The 22,369-nt window shown below is 43.9% G+C and overlaps 1 protein-coding gene across 1 annotated transcript; it reads left to right on the forward strand.

Moving 5' to 3' along the window:
• Nucleotides 1-5,634: 5,634 nt before the first annotated feature.
• On the forward strand, nt 5,635-21,769 carry LOC132246646 (heterogeneous nuclear ribonucleoprotein M-like). The gene is made up of 3 exons (XM_059719999.1): nt 5,635-5,784; nt 12,714-12,883; nt 21,607-21,769. Exons 1-3 carry the CDS (start codon nt 5,672-5,674, stop codon nt 21,669-21,671), a joined length of 348 nt encoding a protein of 115 aa, XP_059575982.1. The 5' UTR covers nt 5,635-5,671; the 3' UTR covers nt 21,672-21,769.
• The last annotated feature ends 600 nt before the right edge of the window (nt 21,770-22,369 follow it).

Here is a 22,369-nt window from a genome sequence, read left to right on the forward strand (position 1 = left end):
CCAGCATTGGGTCCTGCCTGCTGTGCTGCAGAGGCGGCTCCTGCCTGTGCCCGTCTGGCCAAGCTGAAGCCCTGTGCCCCAGTGTGGGCACACAAATTTTGGGGGGAACATGCTCCCCCTTTTCCCCAAAACATCACCTATGGCATCTGCTATGGCATTGCCTATGGTCAGGCACCTGCCCTGTCCCACACACCCCTGCTCTGACACACATACCCACCCCCTGCCTCACTCACTGGGGGGCTAGAGCCTGGGGGTGGGGGGCAGTGGATCAGGAGTGAGGAGCACTGGTGGAGCCAACGGGCTGTGGGTCACTTACAGGTGTTAATGTGCAGTCAATCCAGGGGTTAAAAGCTCCAGAAGTTGCCTAAACTTACCATGTAAGGGCCTTCTTACACAGTAATTTTAGGGGCTTCTGGAGCTCTTAATCTTGGGCTGGCTGCACATTAACACCTTTTAAGTGGCTTAAAGTACTTGTTATTCAGCTTAAAGGTACGCTACTCCAAGGCAGGATGATCTCTAGTCCACCTACTTCTTCTCCTGTTCCATTAAGGCATGGCCACTCCAGACAGCTATTCTGCCCAAGTTGAAGGCCTCCAGCATCCCAGGATGTAGTGGCTCATCCTGAGTCAGGGCGGTGATGCTAGGGCACAGTGGGGCCAGGCACAGCACCTCTACCCTGCTGCTCCCTCTGGGCAGAGCCAGCGCTGTAGCCCTGGAGCACTTGGCATCCACGGTGCCTCCAGACTGGCTCGCTGCCCCAAATGCCCACGCTGGATTCAGGCTGCAGTACCTGTGGTGGGCAGCAGGCTGGTGCTCATCCCTCATGCTGACCCATGGTTGAACCTGTGCACCTCCAGTGCAGCTTGTACCATGCCTGGTGCCTGTGCCCCCAGGACCCGGACACACACCTTGGTGGGGCAGTGTAGCTGGAGCAGTGTGGCAGCCTGAGGCTGGTTCCCACTGACTCTGCACTCCACTGGGCTGTGCCAAATCCAGCTGCTGGCTCCCCATGTCTGGCTCACCCAGCAGCAGCTGTGCTTGGCAGGTGACTGATGCCCCTGAACCCCCCATAGCAGCTTGGCAGCTTTGGGCATAGAGTACAGGTCTCAGCACTGCCCATTTGGGCAGGGAGGTTGCATCACTTAAGGCACTTCCCAAGCCCAGTGAGGGAGGAAAGTCCCATCCCTATACCTCCCCTCCTGCCTCCTCCCCACCATGTTCCTGGACTACTGTGCCTGAGCAGAGTGACTGAACTCCAGAGCTGCAGCACTGGCTCTCCCTGGCAGGAGCAGTGAGCCTTGGGGGTGGGGGTGCAGAGACAGGACTTCCTGCCCCTGCCAGGCTTAGGAGATGGCTATGAGTGGCACACTGCTCTGTGCAGCCCCAGCCTGGACAGCAGTGCTGAGCCCTGCATTCCACACTTGGAGCCGCCCAGGGGGTTCAGGGGCTTCGGGTGCCTGCCAACTCTGGCTGCTGCTGTGTGAGCCAGGTGGGAGAAGCCAGCTGCCAGACCCTGCACAGCCCAGTGGAGCATGGGTTCAGCGGTAACCAGCTTTGGGCTGCTGTGCTATAGCTGTCAAGTTCCGCCCTGCTCCAGCTGCCCAGGCTTGCTGGGGTGTGTGTCCAAGTCCTGGGGGCCTGATCCTTTTTTCCTCTGAAGCACCCCCCCCCCCAACTGCTTAATAGTTTTTTAAGTAAATGAAATTCCCCCATGGAAACATGCAACCACATTGTTGAGTTTGATGGGAGGAAAAACATAGTTTACTGAGCAGCCTTTGAAGAATTAGTGAAAATTGTCCAAGGGTATCTGGCACCCAACCCAGTTATTTTTTTCAGACAAGTTCAGGTTCCATAACAGAAATGAACTTAAAGGTGAATCTATTTCCTCTTTTGTGATAGTTAAGAAATTGTCAGAACACTGCAATTTTAAGGACGGGCTGAATGAGGTCCTCAGATTTGTTTGTGGGCTACTTAATAAAGCCATGCACCAAAAGCTCTTAATAGAGGAAGACCTCACCTTTAAATGTGCTTTTTTGAGATTGGAATAGCTATGGAAACTGCAGCAAAGGATGCCACAATTGCATGGAGGAGTGCCTATGGAAATGGGAATGAATGAATTATTAAATATGCAATGGAGAAGCCCATGCAGGCAGCAGCCTGATGTCTGCTATTGTTGGTCTGGGAAAGGGTCTCACAGCCCAGTTAATTGATGGTTTAAGGAACACCACTGCCAAAGCTGTGATAAAAGGTCATATTCAGGCAGTGTCCCATACTAAGAGAAACAGAGAGAGTAAAGTAAGGTATAGAAAAGGCAATAATAAGATACATGTAGTAAGGGCAGTAGTAATACAAATAGCAGGAGTGGAATAGCTAGTCTGGTCTTATATCATGTGAGCAAGGGTGATCAATCAGCCATCTGGTTGACACCCTGGGTTGCTGGGAAAACCCTTAAAATGAGTTGGATACAGGCTTGGCAGTTTTATCTTATATTGAGTATATGAAAAACATTCTTAAAATATGAAATTAAGGAAGATAACCATCTTTGTAAAAACATACACAGGAGAGAAGAGTGTGCCAAGGGGGGTGGTATTTGCACCAGTAAAATATAATTGTAAGTGGCATCTTAGACCGGGGTGGGCAAAATGCGGCCTGGGGGCCAGATGTGGCCCGCCAGGCCATTCTATCCGGCCCGTGGGGCCCCTAAAAATTTAGAAAATTAATATTAATCTGCCCTGGGCTGCCTGTCATGTGGCCCTCGATGGCTTGCCAAAACTCAGTAAGTGGCCCTCTGCCCAAAATAATTGCCCACCCCTGTCTTGGACTTATATGCTATTGAGAAGGGGGGAATCATCCCTATGGGGTCATGAATGGGAAATTTATTTGGACTGGAACTGTATAAAGATGCTGCAGGCACTTTCAAAGGTCCCTCCAGAAGTAGTTAAACAACAATTAGAAGGTATATTAAACTAGGCCTCCACAGTGTTCAGGGAAGGCATAGGAGCTTTAAAACATCAAAGTTAGGATACTGATAGATGAAAATGCACAAGCCAAGTTTCACAAAGCTCAGCCAGTTCTTTACACCCTATATGCCAAGGTAGATGCTCAATTGGACTGCCTAGTAAGAGGAGGTATATTTTCAACAGTAGCCTGGAGTGAGTGGGGTACACATGCAGTGGCAGGTGTACAAAATGTGGTATATTAAGGGTATATAGAGACTTTAAAGTTATAATAAACCCTGTATTGAAAGTAGATAAATATCCCTTCACCTCTAACTGAAGATATTTTTGCCACATTATCAGGGGGACAGAGATTTAGTAAAATTGATACAGGCCAAAGTTGCTTACAGATGGAAGTAGAAGAAGATTCAAAGGTTTATTTTATCATATATATGCAAAACAGTTAAAATTCATACAGCTTCATTTTGTAGCTGCAGCTATAATGAGCTATAGATACATTATACCCATGTAACTTATTTTCTTTCCAACACAGGAAAGAGCTAAATTGGTATAGGGGTGTAGGTTGTAGCCGTGTTGGTCTAAGGACACAGGCAGACAAGGTTCCTTGGGTGAATTTGATAACTTTTATTAGACCAACCCAAATAGTTGGAGAATAGTTATTAAGCAAGCTTTCGGGTTCAAAAACCCTAAATTGGTATAAACACTTTTATACTGGTATAATTGTATCCAAACACTGGATGGGGTTGTTCTGCTTTGACTTTACCAGTAATATTTTTGTGTGGACAGAGATTAATTATTTTGCTGAATTATTCAGTCATCCATGAAGCTACCTAAAGAGTGGAAAAATATTTGCCATTTATCCAACTAACATGCCCAACTTGATCAGATTAATTATTTGCTACTAATATTTGGAACAAAATATATGTGGTCTTCAGTACACATCCAGACATCTTTCTGATTCAGTGTTCTGACTGATCTCTTGCTGGCTAACCTTGTGTAAGGATTATGCACCAGGGTTTTCTTGCTACAAAAATAAAATAAAAAAATGGGAAAAGCAAGCTCTTGGAATCGGCAGATTTCTTTGGTTTTATTTTTTTGCCATGGCCCACAGCTGTTCACAATCCAGGTGCAGTGCAAAGGGAATCATATACCAAGTGACACTCTTGTGATTTTTTTCCACCCCCACCTCCCATCAGACACACCCTCTTATTTCCACTCTTCCTTTAGCTCCACGGCTTGCCCTTTCTTGGGTGCCAAAGAAGCCATCTTTAAAAGGAGCACAGGTTAATGTCTAACCTGTGGCTTGGTGATTAGACAAGAAGTGGCCAAGATCCAGCTTGTGAGCTGGATCCATGTCATCTGGCCCACAGGGCTCCCCACAGATCCAGAATTTTAATTTGGCAGTAGGAGAGCAGTAGCAGCACTAATTGCTGTGACTCCCTGCACGCTGAATCCAGCTTGCAGACTGACCGTATGCCACCTGTCTAGCTGCTGGGACTGGATGAGTTAGGCTTTGCTGTGTTTGACCACTGTACCAGGGGATCAAAGAGCTGTATATTCAAATCTCTGCTGTACAAAGAAGGGTTTAAGTGGGTTTCCTGGTATCCAGGTGAAGTTCCTAGCTACTCAGGTGTTAGGTTTAAAATATGGGAGAATTGCTATCCTATTCCTGCATCCAGCCCCTGTTAGTCAACAGTTTCTGATTGGTTACATTTTCATGACTAACATTTACATGTCCCGAATGAGCCATGTACCTGTCCAGGGGCGAGTCCAGAGTGGGTGCCGTGGTGTGGCCTCACCCCACTTTCTGACCACATGGCAGGAGCAGCAGCTGGGCACCTGCCCCTCGCCGACACTGCTGCGGCGGTCCCCGCTCGGCCTGCCCTTGCTGTCGACATCACCGCGGTCCCTGCTCGCCATCGTTATGTCCCCGTCGCCAGCACCACCGCTGCCGCCTGCGGGTGGGCGCTGTGCCCCCCCAGCCTCTGGGGTGCGCATCGTGCACGCTGCCAGCGCTGCTGGGGCTGGTCTCCATGGAAACCCTGGTCCAGCCCTGTCACAGCTGGGGTCTCCATGGAAACTGGCTGCAGCGACAGGGGCAGGGGCTGCTGGGAAACGGAGTCCGCTGCAGGCAGCCCTCAGTCCGTATCTGCCCGTGCAAGTTTTCCATCCCAAGCCCAGGACTTTGTGTTTCTTCTTCTTGAATCTAACCTGACTGATTGCGGACCATTTCCGCACTGGTCCAGGTTGTCTAGAGATCCTAACCCTGCTCTGCAGAGCGTCTGAAAATGCACCTCACTCAGTGTCAGCCACAATTAAATTTGCCACGTGTGTCCCAGATGCCATCATCCAAACCGTGACTGCACTGAACATTACCGGCCCCCAGGTGCACACGGACGGCTGCTCGGCGAGCCTGCGGGGACAAAGCTGCCACACACGCGTCGATGACTGACCACGCGCGAAACGACAAAGGCGGCACGCAGCGCCTCTGCCACGCGCCTGCCGGGGCCGAGCTCCACGCTGCTCTTCCCCGCGCGGCCACGAGGCGGCGCTGCGCCCGAAGAGCGCGGAGCCCCGCCCCCCTCCCCGCGCCCCAGCCAATCCGCGCCGCGAGCCCCGCCCGAGATGGCCGCCCAGCCGCGCCCCCTTCCCGGCGTGCTCCGCGCCCGGCCGCGGGGCGGGTTCTCCTCACACAAAGGCGCTGCGGTGAGAAAATGGCGGCGGCAGCGGCGGCGGGTCCGGAAAGCGGCGGCAAAATGGAGGAGCCGGCGGCGGCCGCGGGGGCAGCCAACGGCGCGGGCAGCGCCGGGGACGGCCCCGCCAAGAGGTGAGCGGCTCTGCGGGCGCGGGTGGTGCTCGGCCGGGCCGCGCCGCCGCCTGCGGCCTGGTCTGCGCCGCGCGCGGGGCCTCGTGCGCGGGCGGGGCTGGCGGCGACGGTCGCTCGGCGGGGGACGGCGGCGGGGCGGCAGCGGCGGCGGCTTCCGACCGTGCCCTCCCGTGTCGCCGCGGCCTTGGCTCGGGCTCGCCCGTTGGGCCGCGACGCGTGCGCTGAGCCCCGGGCCGCGGCGGCGAGTGACGGAGGACGCGGCCCCGCGCGCTGTGACCCGAGCTCGCGGCGCCTCCGCGCGGCCTTGTGCGGCCCCTGCCCGCGCTTCGCTGCTGCTCGCCTGGCTCTGCGGGCCCGGTGGAGCCCCGGGGGCCGCTGGCACCTGGAGCCGGGCTCACCCCCGCTCCCTGCGCTAGGGTGCAGGTGAGATCTGATTCCCCAGTCCCAAAATCCGTGCCCTGCTGTGCAGGTGTGGCAGGGCAGGAGGCCCAATTATTGGGATTGGGGGTCTGATCCCAGTCAGCAGCCCCTCCGCCGTGTGACAAAGCAGGGCTGGCGGGAGGACTCTTATCAAAGGAGTGTTGTTCATCCTGCTTCTGCTCCTTCGCGGCAACAGGTGAACATCGACGCTTCCTCACCTTCCTCTGGGTGCCCCGGTCCCTTCCGCACTTGGTGCTTTCCCAAAATGTGCTTTAGCGGCAGTGGAGCCGGGCGAAGCTGCCGGGAGCGCACGGATGTGTGCTTTGGGGACTTAGCCGTGATGGCTGCCCTCAGAGGCAAGTTGAATTGAGACCATAGTTTAATGCAGCACAGAAACCTTCATTGGACTCCCATGTTGCGCCCCCTGAAGATGAGGAGAAGTCTTGTGCGTGTTTCTGGTTTGTCGGAGACGAGTGCAGGGCGCCGGCCGGCTTTCCTGCTTTCTCCGAGTTCTGTTTCCTCTGAACCGTGATCAGCTCTTGCTGGCCTGGAGTGAGCTGTGTGACAGGCAGGTCGAGTAGCGTTTCTTATTAAAGCTGCCTACTGTAAAAAACTGTTTTCAAATGAATAAAACTCTACCAAAACCTAAGCTTGTGGTGAAATATCCTGTGCCTCAAGCTGACCTATTTACTTTGAAAAAAAATCAGCTTAGATACTTCAAGGTTTTGTTTTTCCTTCCTTCCTTTAAAATATGTGACTTTTTGAGCTGGGGGGAAGAAAAGATAAAGTGGCCTCAGGTATTGGTTGGGAGGGCTTAAAATTTCTTTGTGCAGGGACATACTATTGAACCCAAATGGAAAAATTTGCCCAAATTCCCAAGTCTTATGATTTGAACAAAACATGCTCAGCGACTTGCTAAAGGTTAGTGCTTACAATCCTTCATGAGCATGCTTCAAAGCTGAGGAGAGGTCAAGGAGAGCGAATGTCTGCCCTCCACTCCATATGTTTGGTACTACTACAGTCGTTGAAGTTCTGTGCATGCTGTTTAAAGATGTATGCTTTAATCTTGATTTAGAAGTATTGGCAGATGCTGGACAAAATGGAAGCATTTATGGTAACATAATCATTCTAAAAGATAGACAGATGTGATCAAAGAAAAGCCAGTTCTAGTGTCATTTGGTTAAGGGATCTGCTCATAATCATTTGCTGTGGTGTCCAAAAATGTCCAATGCACCCTCCCCCCCCATCAGTCCTTCAAAACTGCAGTGTACATCTTAAGTGGAAAAGCTGATTTTTGACACTGGAATTGAAGCATGCAATAGCTGCTGTATAAAGGCTCCCTGTAACCTCTGTTCTCTCCCAGCAGAGGAGGGAGGAATGGAGTGTGCACCCTTCAGGATCACAGTGTTAACCCTGTTAAGGCTGCTAAGCAGTAAAACTGTACTTGTGAAGCTGTAGATAGAGATTGAGCAAGGCTGAAAAGTGGGATTTGCCCTTCCTGCATGGCCATGATGAGCATATGCTGTGGCAGTTAAGATTTTGAAAGGATCATTTCTTCATTCCTTTTTCCCAAGACACACTCTGTGTCTGTCTGTCTGTCTGTCTGTCTGTCTGTCTGTCTGTCTGTCTGTCTGTCTGTCTGTCTGTCTGTCTGTCTGTCTGTCTGTCTGTCTGTCTGTCTGTCTGTCTGTCTGTCTGTCTGTCTGTCTGTCTGTCTGTCTGTGTTGTTATTTATGGGTATGTGTTATATCAGTAAATACAGTGTGAGGTCAGAGTAGTTTTTGTGCAGGTTGGTGGAACAAGGAAGGGAAGGAATATGGAGACTTAAAAAGGAGTGATTGTGTGGGGATAGGGTATTGGTGGCTCGGGCTATTTTAGAAGAGAGAGCATGGCAGGAGATGTGTGGGGAGGGGGATGTGTGGGTCGAGGTCTGTCATCAGCATGGGGAATGCGGCTCGCCCAGGGGGCAGCTTCTGCTGCTGTGTGCATCCCAGGAGAGCATGGAGTGGATGTGACCCTGGATTTGCATGGGGCGAGGGCGGGCTGGGGCTGCGTTGGGCTCTCCCTGGTGGGGGCTGGGCTGGGCTGCGCTCAGGGCAGGTGGTGGCGGCGCTGGGAGGGGGACTACAGAGGGGGCTGCAGCCACCCCAAAATTCCCTGTAGCTCGCCCCCCCCCCCAAGTGCAGCCCACTGCTGCCCCGTGCAGATCTGGGGGTACATGCCCCCCCCATGCCCTCCTGGGGTGCGTGCAGTGGCAGGAGCCATCCCTCCCTGTGTCTCCTGGACGATCTGCAGCTCTGTCCTGTGCCCCGCCCCAGCTGGGCAGTGTCTGCTCAAGCCCCACTCCCTTCCTCATCGTGGGGGCCTTGATCTGCCCCCCAACACCCGTTTCCTCCCTGGTCCCCTTCCACCACGGCCGACTCGCCAGCTAGATGCAGTTCTCCAAACTGCCGGGCTGTGCTGCTTGCCGCCTATGTGCTGCGCTGTGGTTGTGCGTATGCACGGGGCATCTATCAGCCACATCAGGCAAAAAATTTGATTTCCGATGCAGTCAATTTTCTTTGTCAGTGCTGATCCAATATCGTACTGATGTATTGGTGCACCTTTATCATTAATATCTGTTTTTTCGGTTTTGAACATCTCATTGTAATAAGGACATAAGTGCCATTTTAAAATGTGTTGGTTTGCTCCCTCTCGCAGTACTGCTACTGAACCTCACTCTAGTTAAAGTCTTTTTCTGATTTCCAGCCTAATTGCTAATGACCAATTTTTATACCTATCTTTTCTTGTGTCAACATTGTTATTCATCTTAAATAGCTCTTTTCCATTTCCACTTTCTTCAGACTTATGAAAGACAGACTGGCACGGAGTTTGTGCTGTGTAGTTGGGGAGAGTGACTGAAGCAGGAGGTGGTCAGGGATGATCAAATAAAGGGCATGATTAATAGAATTTTACTTGTTTTATCTGAGTATTTGGCAGAAGAAATTGGCTGAGGTCATTTCATGGTGGTCCAGTGAGGTCCCGGATAATTGGAAAAAGGGTAAATCAAGTGCCCATCTTTTAAGGAAGGAAAGGAAGAGGATCTAGGGAATTATGGACCAGTCAACTTGACCTCAATACCTGTACAGTAGAGAAGGACCTGGGCGTTACAGTAGACCATAAACTGAATTATGAGCAAACAATCTTCTCCTGTTGCAAAAAAGGCCAACAGCATCCTGAGCTGTATCTACAGGAGTGTCATTTGCAAATCAAGACAAGCGGTTCTTGCACTGTATTTGGCACTGGTGAGGTCTCAGCTTGAGAACCATGTCCAGTTTTGGGCCCCATACTTCAAGAAGGATGTTTACAGATTGAGGAGAATTCAGCAGTGAGCAGCAAAATAACTGAAGGCCTGTGTGGCATGATGAGGTGAGGTTGAAAAAACTAGAGTTATTTAGTTTGCAGAAGAAAAGACAGGTTGTGGAGAGGGTGGGCTTTTCTCTGTGACCTAAGGGAACAGGAAAGAGTAGAAGCAATGACTTCAGGCTGCATCAGAAGCAACATATGTGGGGATTAGGGGGAAGTTTCTGACTATGAGGTTGATCAAGCATTGTAGTAGGTTACCTAGACAAGCTGTGGAATCTCAATCTGGAAATTTGCAAGAGCAGTTTGAGCAGACACTTGACTAGAGCGTTTTAGTTGAGGATGATCCTGTCTTGAGCGTGGGGCTTTGGACTTTGTGAGGTCTCTTCCAGCTGTGCTTTCCTAGGAATTAAGTTGAAGCAAAAGACCACTTGATGCATTTTGTTACTTTTGAGCCTCTTTATATCAGTGACAGCTCTGCCAAGTTGTCCCAAGTAACCCCTTTACCATTCAGTGTTCATGGGAAGGGTACATGCAGATTTAGTATATGAGATTCAATTTATTTGCATAGCCTTTTTCCTGTTAAAATTATGCAAATATAGTGTTTACGCCAATAAGTAGAAAGGCAAGCAGTGGAATTTGAGAATTGATTACTGATTGTGATTCTGTCGAGTAGGGGAGAGACATAGTCATATTAGTCTGAAGTTGAACACAAAGTAGGCCATGATGGCACCTTAGAGACTAACTTGTTAAAAGCACAAGCTTTAAGTGGTAACAGCCTACTTCAGGTGCTACAAATGTACTTGGAGGGACTGTCTTCAAGTCCATTTGTAATATCTGAAGAAGTAGGCTGTCATCAATGAAATCTTCTACATTTTTGAATGAGGTGGTCTCTAAAGTGCCATCCTGCCCTCCTTTTTGTTCAACTGTGAGGTGGCACTAATCCAATACTTAATGTAATTTTTGGAATGTTTTTTATACATTTATCAAATGATCCAAGATATTCAAGTATAGCAAAATATGATGGTGCACATAAGTAATTTAGAAAACATTCTTTTCCATAAAAGAATACACTCATCTTGTCTATGACCAGTTCTTAATTATTTTTTTCCTCAACAAATTCTTCCATACTCTTCCTAGAAATTCTCTTCCATAAATTGGCATAATGCATTTACAGTTTTATGTGCCTCATTCATTGACACAGGCAGTTGTGTATCCTCTTTGTCACTATTGCCTAGAGTCCTTGTGGGCGCCTCCTATGGTATAATGTTACCCGGGTCTTGCGGAGTTGGTGTCCCATAACAGTCCAAGTTGTTGTCATGGGAATATATTAGATAAATTTTCCTGCTGTTTGCTGGGTTTGGAGGCCTTGTGTATCCATCTAGCACAAAACCTGCCCTGAAAAAACAGAGTAATTTGTTTAATACTTTTCTAGGCTTTGTTGAGCACAAGTAAGGCCACAAGTACAGGTTTTCCTCACTTCATGCGGGTTTGATAAGAGCAAATTTGTACATATGTGATGACTCTCTTTATACCAAAAATTAATTATATGCGAGGTAAATTCACTCTTATGCGATTGGTGTGGTGGAAGCCCACAGTTAGCTGCTTTGTGTGGTGCATTGTGGGAATGATGTGCGCACCAAAATATAGTCTCCTGTGTGGATCTGTGCTCCTCGCTCATTGTCTGCAACATGTGTTTCTGTAGTTGCCATTCCCATTATGATAATGCCCTGAGCCTTTTGTGTACTGTCTGCTGTTGGTGGGTACCAAAACTGTCTTGTAAAAGTGGTAGAAATGAGTCTGGGGGTCAGTACAGTCAGCGTCTTGGAATGTATCCCTATTTGTTACATTGTAAAGTAAGGTCCTTTTATGTGAATTTGAGTTACGTGCCATTTTCCAGGAACACGTGTACAGCAAAAAGCAAGGGAAACCTGTGCTAGTGTTTTTGCAATGGCTTTTATTGCGACTAATCCAGGTAATGGGATAAGAATCCATAGTTTCTGAGATCATACTTAACACCATCCAATCTGTGGATTATTTCCTGTTCTACAGTTTCATTTTGAGGTTTTTTTAAAGTCTTGTTGTTTAAGAATAGCTACTCTGAGGTCAGGGAGGTTAAAGTGTTCTGCCACCGCCTTTTGTATATTTCTGGAATAGAAGACAGGTTTGTCCCCAGCCTAAAATGGCTTGGGACCAGCCCACCACCCTCAACAAACTACTTACTATATTGACCTGAATCCAAGATTACTTCGTATTTACCCTTGGCAAACCTCAATTCCACTTCCTTTACACTAGACCCTACACCTCCAGTGAGGGACTCTGCCAGCCCCAGGCATCCACCCTGTTACTAAAGAAACTAGCTCTGTGGAGAGCTAACCTGCAGTATCGCTTACCCACTCCCCTTTGCATGGGTTTGTGATGGTTTGAACCAAAGAGGGGCTGGCTTCTTGAGTGCTTGCTCAATTTCATTAGAATTAAATAAAGTCTCAAACTTTTGTTGAGCAGTTTTACACTTTAACTTTCTGTTGAAACCAATTTGGAGATATAAAATACCCCTTTTCTTTCACCTCTCTAATAGTGTTATGTTCTGATGGGCTCCACCTGTGTTGCGTTTAACTGCATTTTTCAGTCCTGGATTGCTGTGGCATTCTTGAGCAATGTATAGATATTGTCCTCTAGAAGTTGATTTGTAACTGATAGTTAAACCCATAAACTCAGCTGTGGATATTAAAATACATATGAATAAGACGCTCTTAATTCAGTGGTTCTCAATCTTTTTGGACTCAAGGCAATCCTCTGTAACTTTGGTGAATTGAGTAGCACCCAGTTTAAAAAATGGATTTGTATATTACATGCTTTCAACCTTGCAGAGGGTCTGGGCAGTGAGGATAGGGAATGGCCAGGTAGGGACAAGTCTGAACCTGCTCTTATCTACATAGCTTATCGGCTTCTCATCACATCTGGTTGAGAATTACTGCTCTAGTTCATATTTTTAACAGCAAACTTGGGAACTAGAATTAAGAATATTAGTTAGCAATTTCTGTAATGTCTAATTGTAGTATATTTGCATGAACTATTTCTAAAAAGATGTACAACGATGTGACCTGATTTTTAATATAATGCTGAAATCACTAATTTTATGTCTAAATATTTTTATATCTCTGCAGTGAAGGTGAACGACCAAGCCAGAATGAAAAAAGGAAAGAGAAAAGTGTCAAAAGAGGGGGGAATCGCTTTGAACCATATACCAACCCAGCTAAAAGATATCGAGCTTTTATTACAAATATTCCATTTGACGTGAAGTGGCAGTCTCTCAAAGATCTGGTCAAAGAGAAAGGTAATGGATGCTTTGGGTGGCTGAGTGATGCCTGCCATCTTGCCTGTGATTGATTCTTTGTCTCTAAACTTTAAATTTATCAGTTGACAATGGGTAAAACTAGTGACATGAGTCTTCTAAAAGGTCTAGATTAAGGCCTCCTTGGTGTTGCATGATATCTGCTCTCTGGCAGCTTTCCACAAAGAGTTCCTGTGTAGGCATGTTGGCATATGGTTATTAGTGCTTCATCAGATCTTGCAAAGGAGCCTTTGTCTCATGGAGAACTTCAGACTTTTTTTATCGGGTTCTAGTTCTGAGATGCTACAAAACTTTTTGAAGCATTTAATGTCTTTTGGTTAATGTAGGTTGTCTATATACAGTTGATCTGGTATATGTAGGCGTGTGTCCTAGAATCAAAATTTCGTAGTGACTTGTGTTTAGATAATATCCATATTGCCATACAAGTTTCTATAGTACTTGGATGTATTTACCAGTGATCTGCAAAGGAGGAAAAATGCATTTGTGCCTCAAACATTTCACTATGTCGTGTGTAAAGGAGGCCCTGAAATTTTTTTCCTGTTCCTCTTCCTTTCTTTCATGTCCTGAATTTGTGCTTAGGAGTCTATTAACCTGGCTTAGTTCTCCAGTCATCCGTAGTTCTCCAAGAAACGTAGAGTAGGCAAGAAAGACCTCAGTCTCAGATCTTAATGAATCAAGAGAGCCTCCTTATGCAGTTGTGAAATATTGATTATTTTAAGACCATAAGTGCACAAATACAATCATTCCTCTTGTAGATCACTTCTAAAATACATTCATGAGGATACAAACTATAAATACTAGTCTTGCAAAATAGTGGCCAATGTCCATTTGTATTTTAAATTAGGTAAGGAATGATAGGTAACGTGCTCATGAGCTGTGGCCTAAATGAAATGGAAAACAAATTTCCAAAGGGTTTTAAACATCTGTCTTTTGGCGGCAAGCTGGAATTGAATGCATTTAACTAAATCTTAAGGATTACAGGCCAGAGGGGTTCATTCATAATTGGATGGCTTGATTTGAAGCAGTACAAAAAGTTGTTGAAAATTAGGTGTTGTGGAGTTTCCAATAACTTTAAACTCCTCATTAGTTGTCTTTTTTTTTCTACTTGTATTACTGTTATGCTAATTATGAATAATCCCTTGCTTTAGAACCATAATATAATTTCACTTGCTATGCAAGAAGCACTGGATAAGAGGAATATCTGTATGTGTAGATATCGTATTTAAGAACTATGCTGAATTCCGTTCCAAGTGTCTTGTGGTTTCTCTCCAGTTCACGTGGATGGAAAAGTCGATGTGAGATTGTTTCCTGCCTTGCTGTTCAGCTACTCATTCCTGCAAATGCTCCTAGGGGAACAGTGAAACCTCTTCATTCTGTCTGCAGGGCTTGTCATGTTAAATATCCAGATGCATTGTTCTGGTTTTTGGGACTGCTGGTAAAATCTAACAGTTTAGATTTGCTGTGTAGTTGGGATTCATTTTAATTAGTCATTGATCTTACCAAATTGGTGTTCTTGTGCTGTGCTTGAACTTGCTGAATTGGTACTTCTTGATACAAGGCATAGTAGTTCCAAGAACCAGGATTGTGGCTTTGAAAAAATCTGTTAGAATTCTTGGTTTGTATGTGTAAGATTTACAGGCCCAAAGCACACGGCTTTGGGAGCATGTGAAATGGTTCTGAACATAAAGGATAAATATAGGTGATGTTTTATTGCTCCATCATTCAGCAATCGTAGAAGATTTTAAAGCTGTTAGCAACAATGGGATAGCAGGTTGCTGAACGTAGAAGGAATTCATCTCAATCGGCTGTTTTGCGTCAGTAAGTATGGTTTAGGAGACGCAGCTTTGAGGGCCTTATCTCTCCAAATTGGTCTTCAGATGTGTACATCTGAAATCTTCTAAAGGTGCCACATCGCTCTGAGGAGCGACGCCTTGGTTCAGTCATTTCAGTGTATTTGTTGGTGTAACTTAGAATTACAGGTGTGCAGTATATATTTATTTTAATAAAATACACAAATGTTCTTGGTTGAAACTCCCTTGTATTGGCTGATAGACCCACTGTTGAGCAAACCCAATGTTAAATACATTGAATATTGGTTAAACTGTTCAGCAAAAGAATGAGGTTACATACAGCTTTTTGGTGAAATCCCCTTTTTTAGCATTTGTGGCATCTGGATGTAAACCAGACTAATTGCCAAATAGCTCTTTCTTTCTGCCTCTTCCTTCTCTTCCACCCCCCGGCTTTAGTTTCTGTAGCAAGAAGACTAAAACGCATCATTTTTCTTTTTTGTCTAATTTCAGGGTAATTAGTGGTTCAGCTGGCCTGTTTTCTTATCTTAGTTTGAAAGGTTCAAGTAAAATTAATTTGGTGTGAGAACATACAATCTGATTCCACTAGGAAAATGCACTCTTCTAGTACAATTGTCTTTTAACCCTTAAGCACATCGCTAGTGTAGAATAAGCAAACCAGTATGTCACTGTTGCACAGTAAGTAAGAGCTGCAATGAGAGATTTCAGGCCATGTAGTCACCAGTTATGAAGCAGTAGGATAATATGCAATAATAATGGCTGCATTTTTTTTGTTTTTTACCTAATTGCCAGCAGTAACATAAATGTGTGGTTGGCATTTATATGCACATATCACAGTCTACATCTGTGTGGAGGACTGAGAAGCAGTATATTTTTGCTTTTAAGTGGCGCAGCATATGCATCTTTGTGGAAGAACAAAGGTACATGAATTCCCAAGAAAGCATACACTAAAATGTTGTTGTTTTAAATGCTAGCTTCCATTCACCTCTATTAATAGTATTGATCTTTGGCTTTTCCCCAACAATGTTACTGATGCAGTATTGGACTAATTCAGGCTGATAATATGGAAAAGACAAACCTAGAACACCAAATTGAGACCAACAGTATGAACAATATGCATCCACTGTGACTTGGATTGAGGGCTGTAACATGCAGTACACTTGATAAATGAAGGACACTGTTCCCTGTAAAAAGTGCTTACAGATTAAATGTTTTCAGTGATGAAGAGACAGGGACTGTTTAGGCAAAGTAGTCCAATTTATAAACACATCTTAATCTCTTAATTTTATTTAAACATCTTTATCATAAACCAGTGTTTTTGTTTATTTGTGGTTTTTAACTCCTCACCATCTATTGGTGAAGTTGTATATTTTTTTTTAATTTTTTGCTTGCTAGCCAAGGTACTTCTTTTTATGATTATAACATTCCATCTATTCTCAGTACTCCTAAATGCAGGTAGTTTGCCCATCCTTTATGCTACTGCCTAAGGTTCATGAAACTAATGTCCAGTACAGGCAACAAGTTTCTTATTAAAGTAACTGGTAAGTTGGGGTGTGTAAAAGTTGGCTTCCTACCCTGCCCCTTCACCCGGAGGATAGAGGATTTTTGAGGAAAGAAGCCTTCACAGCCTTGGAGCAGTACCATCTGCTTCAAGCAGATGGTATTGAGGTGTCTTTATGAATATAGCGCAAACGTGGCTTTTTGCAGTTCAGTCTTGCTTAGTTTTGTAATTCCTGCTCTTTTATGGATCAGTCCAGATTACTCAGTTTTTAAAAGCTAGATTCATACTTATTTCTCTATTTAAAGATAGAGAATTCTTGGATAGATATTAAGCTTGAAGTAACTTTCAGAACTTTCACAATTGCAACTTAGATCTAAGTTTGCACAAGTTTTATAACCTACTGAGCAAGGAAGTGGTGAAGAAATATTAAGCTTTAGCACAGTACTAGTCTTGCCATGATGGTGTAACATTTATACTAAGTACTTATTGCATTGGGTCCAACTGTTTTAAAATATCTGCCTTAACTTGTCTACCCAAAATAAATGTAGACAACACTGCTTAATCAAGGAAGCTCTGTTAGCACTCTGTCTCTCTCTGTCCAGTGTTTGAAAAGCTTCTAATATGAAACTGAGGAATAAAAGCTTGAGAGAACTTTGTCAGCTACAGTTTTAAAACAATGTAAAATGTTATCAAACAGATTGGTTTGCTAATAGATCATAGTACCAAAACACAACATACACCCCTTCTCCCCCCCCCCCCCCCCCCCCCCCCCCCCCCCACCACTATGCTGTAGGGTGCTCTTAGTTTATTAACATAATTCTGATGCATAATGACATGATTTTAGCTGATACTTTCTGGAAGGGCATATTTGTTGTCAAATGAATGTTCCATATTAAAGGGTCCGATATTAAGATTTCTGGAATCATTTCTAACCTTTGTGGCTGTAAAGATAACCTTGATTCATATTTGACCAATCAAATTTGAAATGCCATCATGGGAGATTGATGCATAGCTACTCTGGACAGGAAAATAGCAGCTCTCTCCAGTCCTTCATAATTTTGCATGCTTACCACTTTCACATGTTTAAATTTGATGTGAACAAACTTTAGAAATGGCTGTGTGGCCATTTTAACTCTTGCTACATTGCATACCTGGGATATTCTAAAATGGAAGATCAAAAATAAACAACCCACCAATTTGACCTGTAAGTAGTCAACTGGATGCAAATGTCTGTAAAGGCATCTAAGAGCTTTTCACTTTTGTAGAGTTGCAAAATACTGAACACACTCTCTAATTTTGCTGCTTTTGAATTCAGTCAGTAAAGCAGGGCAAAATATAATTTTACACGTGAAGTTACAGTGCAAACTCAACAAATGGATTTCAACTGTTGTTGATAATGCATTTTTATTAATATTTGGCTCTGTTTTCTACATAAAGAACTAACATCAAATGTCTCTGAAGACAGAACCATAAGTTGAAAGCTGTTTTTAATGGTGGCAGATAGTTGATAAGACTTTTTAAATGGGTATTTTAGCCTTTTGCTAACTTTAAAAAAGCACCATTTTGCTCAAAGCAAGCTTGTGTTTAGTGGTTATTTGAGATACTCTTGCAGCAGCCACAGCTAAAAGTGGTGCCATTGCCTTTTAAGCATCACAAATTAGGACAGCCTCCAGCTGCTCTGGATTACTAGCAGTGCTTTAAACTTTTGAGGTGGGCCTTTTGTGCATGAGTAGTAAACAGTGAAAGTATTCCAACAACAGAACCAGTGTTGGATCTGAATACATACTATATTGGAATTGTTTGGCTGGGAGGTACTTCCTCTGGCCTGCAGAATTTTGGCCATTTACTTAAAACTGAACAAGAACAGACAAAACTAGGCTAATGATGACACTGCAATGGCCCTTCTTTTCTAATCTTGAGTACAAGTTCATATGTTATAGAATCTAGACTCTTTTCTTTAACAAAAGGGTTAATTGCATCAATATTTTGGAGAAAGATAAAATACCTTTAATTTTCCCCTTCTCCCCTCTTGCACCTCACTTTTTTATTTTTAATCCAGGGGTTCTTTACACTCAGGAATAGGTCCCTGTGTAGAAAAGCATAGTTAATAAATGAAAATCTGGTCACAACTCACTCTGCACTTTCTCTGTGCCGAAGCAATTTAATTCTCTAAGAACTGGTCTTCAAAGACTACTCTGTAACTCCCAGAGTCAAAATATGATGTGGATCTAATTTATAGCTCACTGCTCCTGGAGATGGAAAATTCTTATGTCAATCTATGGGGAGAGAGTGCCTACAGAAATGCATGGTAACAGCTATATAGTTGCACACACCAGCAGGAGTTGCTTTGTTTAAAAGTTTAGTGTTTTTACAATTTCAGAGCAGTGTAAAAACACTATAATATTTTCAGTAAATGCTATGGACCAACAGGGTGCTTGGTTTTTTTTGCCTGAAATGCCAGCAAACTGAACTTTCCTAAGTGCATTTAGAAATAAGGTGCAAAACAACTATGGTACTTCTCTGTGGGAAGCGACAAAATAACTGGCAGTTTAAATTGGCTTTGTTTTTCTGAAAACAAATTATTCCTAAACTTGTATTGTCTCCACAACTCCTTTCCCAACTATTGTCAAAGCAAGACAAGACACTTTGTGTATGCAATGTTTTCTTGCCATGTAAATCAATTAATTTTAATCTTTGGAACTAAATTCTGTGCACATTAATTGTTTAGTGACAAGCTGAAATAGTCTCATCAGACAATCACTGTACAAAAGGGTGGTGTCTCTGCCCTTTTCTGCTTACACATTCCTATAAAGGAAAGCACTGTTGTGATTCTTGAAGTGAGGAGAGGTATCCCAGTATCTGGCATTGGAGTACTTTGTTGACTGACTTGCTTCTCTGTCCACTTTTGCAGGCTGTCCTTGCCTGTTGCTTGCTAACCAATAACTTTGTATTCCTGATGCTTGCGTGATCTTCTAATACCCAGTCCAGGTGAGGAAAACATAGTACATTTTGGGATCTAGGTAGATCTCAAAAGACCTCATGAGACCCTGTCAGGGTAAGATAGTCTAAGAACTGGAGTTCTTTGACTTCTGTCTACCTGGAACCATACCATGCAACTACAAATGCATTCTGCATTTAGGACGTGTTTATTTCTGTTCTAGAATTGCTTTTTTGGATGCTGGGCTAGCATACCATTGAATTCCTGTTCTGAAATCTGGATACTCCTAGGAAGCCCATTGACTATTCTTAAAGAAAGTGATTTTTAAAGAGAGTAATTTTAAGATATAGCTTGTTTAAAACTTTAATATTGAGAGCCCTGATCAAAATTGGTACCAATTATAAGGTCCTCAGAGGGCTATTAAATTTAATGCTACAGCAGACTCCACTGAATCTTGTGGTTGAAAGATCAGAACTTCATTTAAAAGGCCATTAAGTTAATTAAAAGATGCTCTTAAAATCGGCTTTTAAATGTAGCTTTCTTACAATTGAGCCTGTGACCCTGGCAAAACCTGTTTTGGAAGGGTTGTGATCTTGTGTAGCAGCAGTTGAAGCTGACTTAATTTGGTGTGCAGAGTAATTCCTTTCATATTGACTAATTGCACATTGATCAGCAAAAAGTCATCCATTTCTAAGCTTGTGAATCTCGTTTTTTGGCTTTTTTGAAATGGGGTTTGTAGCTAATCTGGCAATTCTTAAATTAGCAAGAATGCAAATTAGATCTAAAACAATGTGGTTGGATTATGATGCCTGCTGTTTAAATGAATGGCATTCAGAATTTTGATAATGTTGACTATCTGACATTGATACTTTGGCAGGGCTTTTCAAAGTGGGCTATATGCTGCCTACATACAAAGCCTTTGTTTTTTCAGTTGCATGTCAGGATGTCAGTAAAAAAAAAAAAATCTGTAGCTTAGATCAGGGTAAAATTCTTCTTGGAACTGTCTCTAGAGGCATAGCTCAAATACTCATTTGTTATGCTATATCTGCTGATTTCCTTTCACTTTCCACTATGGATGGATCCAAATGGGAGAGTGGATATGGTGATGTCTAGCTTCAGAAACTACAAAGTTTTCTATTTCTGACTGCTTCTGGAAAGGAATTTCCAAACCCTTCAGGTAGCTAAGTAAATACTACTTATATGCTATAACACATTAGTCTCTTAACATGGGTGATGAAATAAATCTTTCTCCTCTAGCCCTGTGAAGAGAAGTAGGAAGGAAGCTGCTGACAGACATGGGGGGGGGAGGGGGAACCCAAAAACATCACTTTACTAGAAGAGAAAGCATGTTAGTTTGACCCAGCTCCCCAGCATCTATGGAATCCTCACTCTGGGGCTTTTTGGCACTTCTATATAAAGCCGATTTGAATCAGCTATTGGATAAAGGTGCCAGAAAGCACCGCTGAAGTGTGCAGTCTATGCCAATGTTGGGTGAGCCGTGTGACTTCTGGGCATGCGCTGGGCTCGGCCTGGCGGCACACCGATCTTAAAGTAAAGCGCTGTTTCATTTTTTGTTTGTTTTTCACATCTGTAAACAGATGTAAACAGAAAAACTCCTTTTTGTGTATTAAGATTTACTAAAAGACTGTGCTTGCCCCTTTCATAGCTGGAAGTCCTCTTATGTTGTCTTTAAGAGGGGTGGAAACTTCAAAGTATTTGGATATAGTCAGTGTGACAAGCCAGAAAAATAAATCCAAATAGGTTTCTCAGCTATATTTCTGCATGCCATTTATTACTAACTCAGCAGCTAGGTAGCTGTATTCTGAAGGCATAGAAACTAGTTGCAGTATTCATGAGGTGGGAGTCCTAATTGTGTGGAAAAATGCAGATTTATTTTTCCTACAAATTTTGACTTTTTGCTACAGATTTTAAAAACTTTATTTTAGTTTCTTGTCTTGGGCATGAAGATTATAGTAATGTTAATGGAGACTGTGTTGAAATAAATAATGGGCTTCAAGTTCTACTTTTACTTAGTGGAGGAAGGTATACTAAGCAAACTAAAATTACTGTTGAATACCTGATTATTGGAGATAATTGGGTCCAGTTTTGTTTTTAAAAATTCCCTCCTGTCCTTGAAAAATCCAGAGTGAAGCGTATGCTTCTGTTATATCTAGACGGAAACAGACTTTCCCATGGTAATGAGTGGGTCTTTAAAGACTGAGGAAACTGATATTGTGGAAATAGATGGTCTTGCAGTGGAGGAAAATCAAGGACATAAAATATTTAACTTTACTGCACATCTGTAATTCTCCAGTTCGGTGGTTTAGAGAATATGGAGTGTTTCTGGGCTTTCTTATAAGGCAGAGGCTCCATACAAGGTTGTTGATTGTTCTAAATTCCCATTGTTTTCTTGGCTTTTCTCCCTTGGTATATGTGTCGTCTGGAATCTGATTTGTAGTTGGTGAGGTAACATACGTGGAGCTCTTAATGGACGCTGAAGGAAAGTCAAGGGTAAGTGTTTGAGAGAATTTCTTCTGTGGATTTACTACATGACAAATGTAACTGTATGGTGGCGTGGAACCGAATGAAATCAGGAAGGTAGAGAGTGTGGATGTATAGTGGCTATAATACGTAGGTACAGCCCAAAGCCTCTTTTTGGGATGGGGAGGAGGTGGGACGGGATTTGTAGACAGTGTCAGCATTGTCTTCCACTGTGCTCAGTCGGTGTTGGCTGTGTGAATTACGCATGGACCCTCGTGATATGGTATATTAACGTAAAACTTGTGTCTTGGAAAATGTCACTGTAGTGGTTTGCTGAATTTGTAAGATCAGTGTGCAAAAGCAGGTTCTGTAAACATTATGCTTCCTTTGCCAGAAAAGAAGTCATATCTTTAAAGCTAAATGTACTTATTCTTAGTAGGTAACAAATGACTTCCAGTCAAATGAAATAATGTTTTAGAAAAATTTAGGGTGAGCTAACTTTTTAATTGTACGAAAGGGATATGATTTTTAGGATGAGAACATGGCAAGGATTTTGATGTACTATTGAGAACACGAAATATAAAATGTGTGGTGTTTTCTTGGAGAACCTGGACTTAGTTCTGCTTATTACAACTTCAGAAACTACAATATAACCCTAATAATGTATTAAGGGTTAATGTGGTATCCAGGTAATGAAGTTTTATATTGGGTAAGGCTTGTGTTTTGTACTTGCTTTTCTT

Source organism: Alligator mississippiensis, chromosome 16, assembly GCF_030867095.1.
Source record: "Alligator mississippiensis isolate rAllMis1 chromosome 16, rAllMis1, whole genome shotgun sequence".
Lineage (NCBI taxonomy): Eukaryota > Metazoa > Chordata > Crocodylia > Alligatoridae > Alligator > Alligator mississippiensis.

Coding starts and splice junctions, on each gene's coding strand:
- LOC132246646 (XM_059719999.1), top strand. CDS start 5,672: ATGGCGGCGGCAGCGGCGGCGGGTCCGGAAAGCGGCGGCAAAATGGAG. Junction 5,785..12,713: donor GGGGACGGCCCCGCCAAGAG/GTGAGCGGCTCT, acceptor ATATCTCTGCAG/TGAAGGTGAACGACCAAGCC. Junction 12,884..21,606: donor AGATCTGGTCAAAGAGAAAG/GTAATGGATGCT, acceptor TCTGATTTGTAG/TTGGTGAGGTAACATACGTG.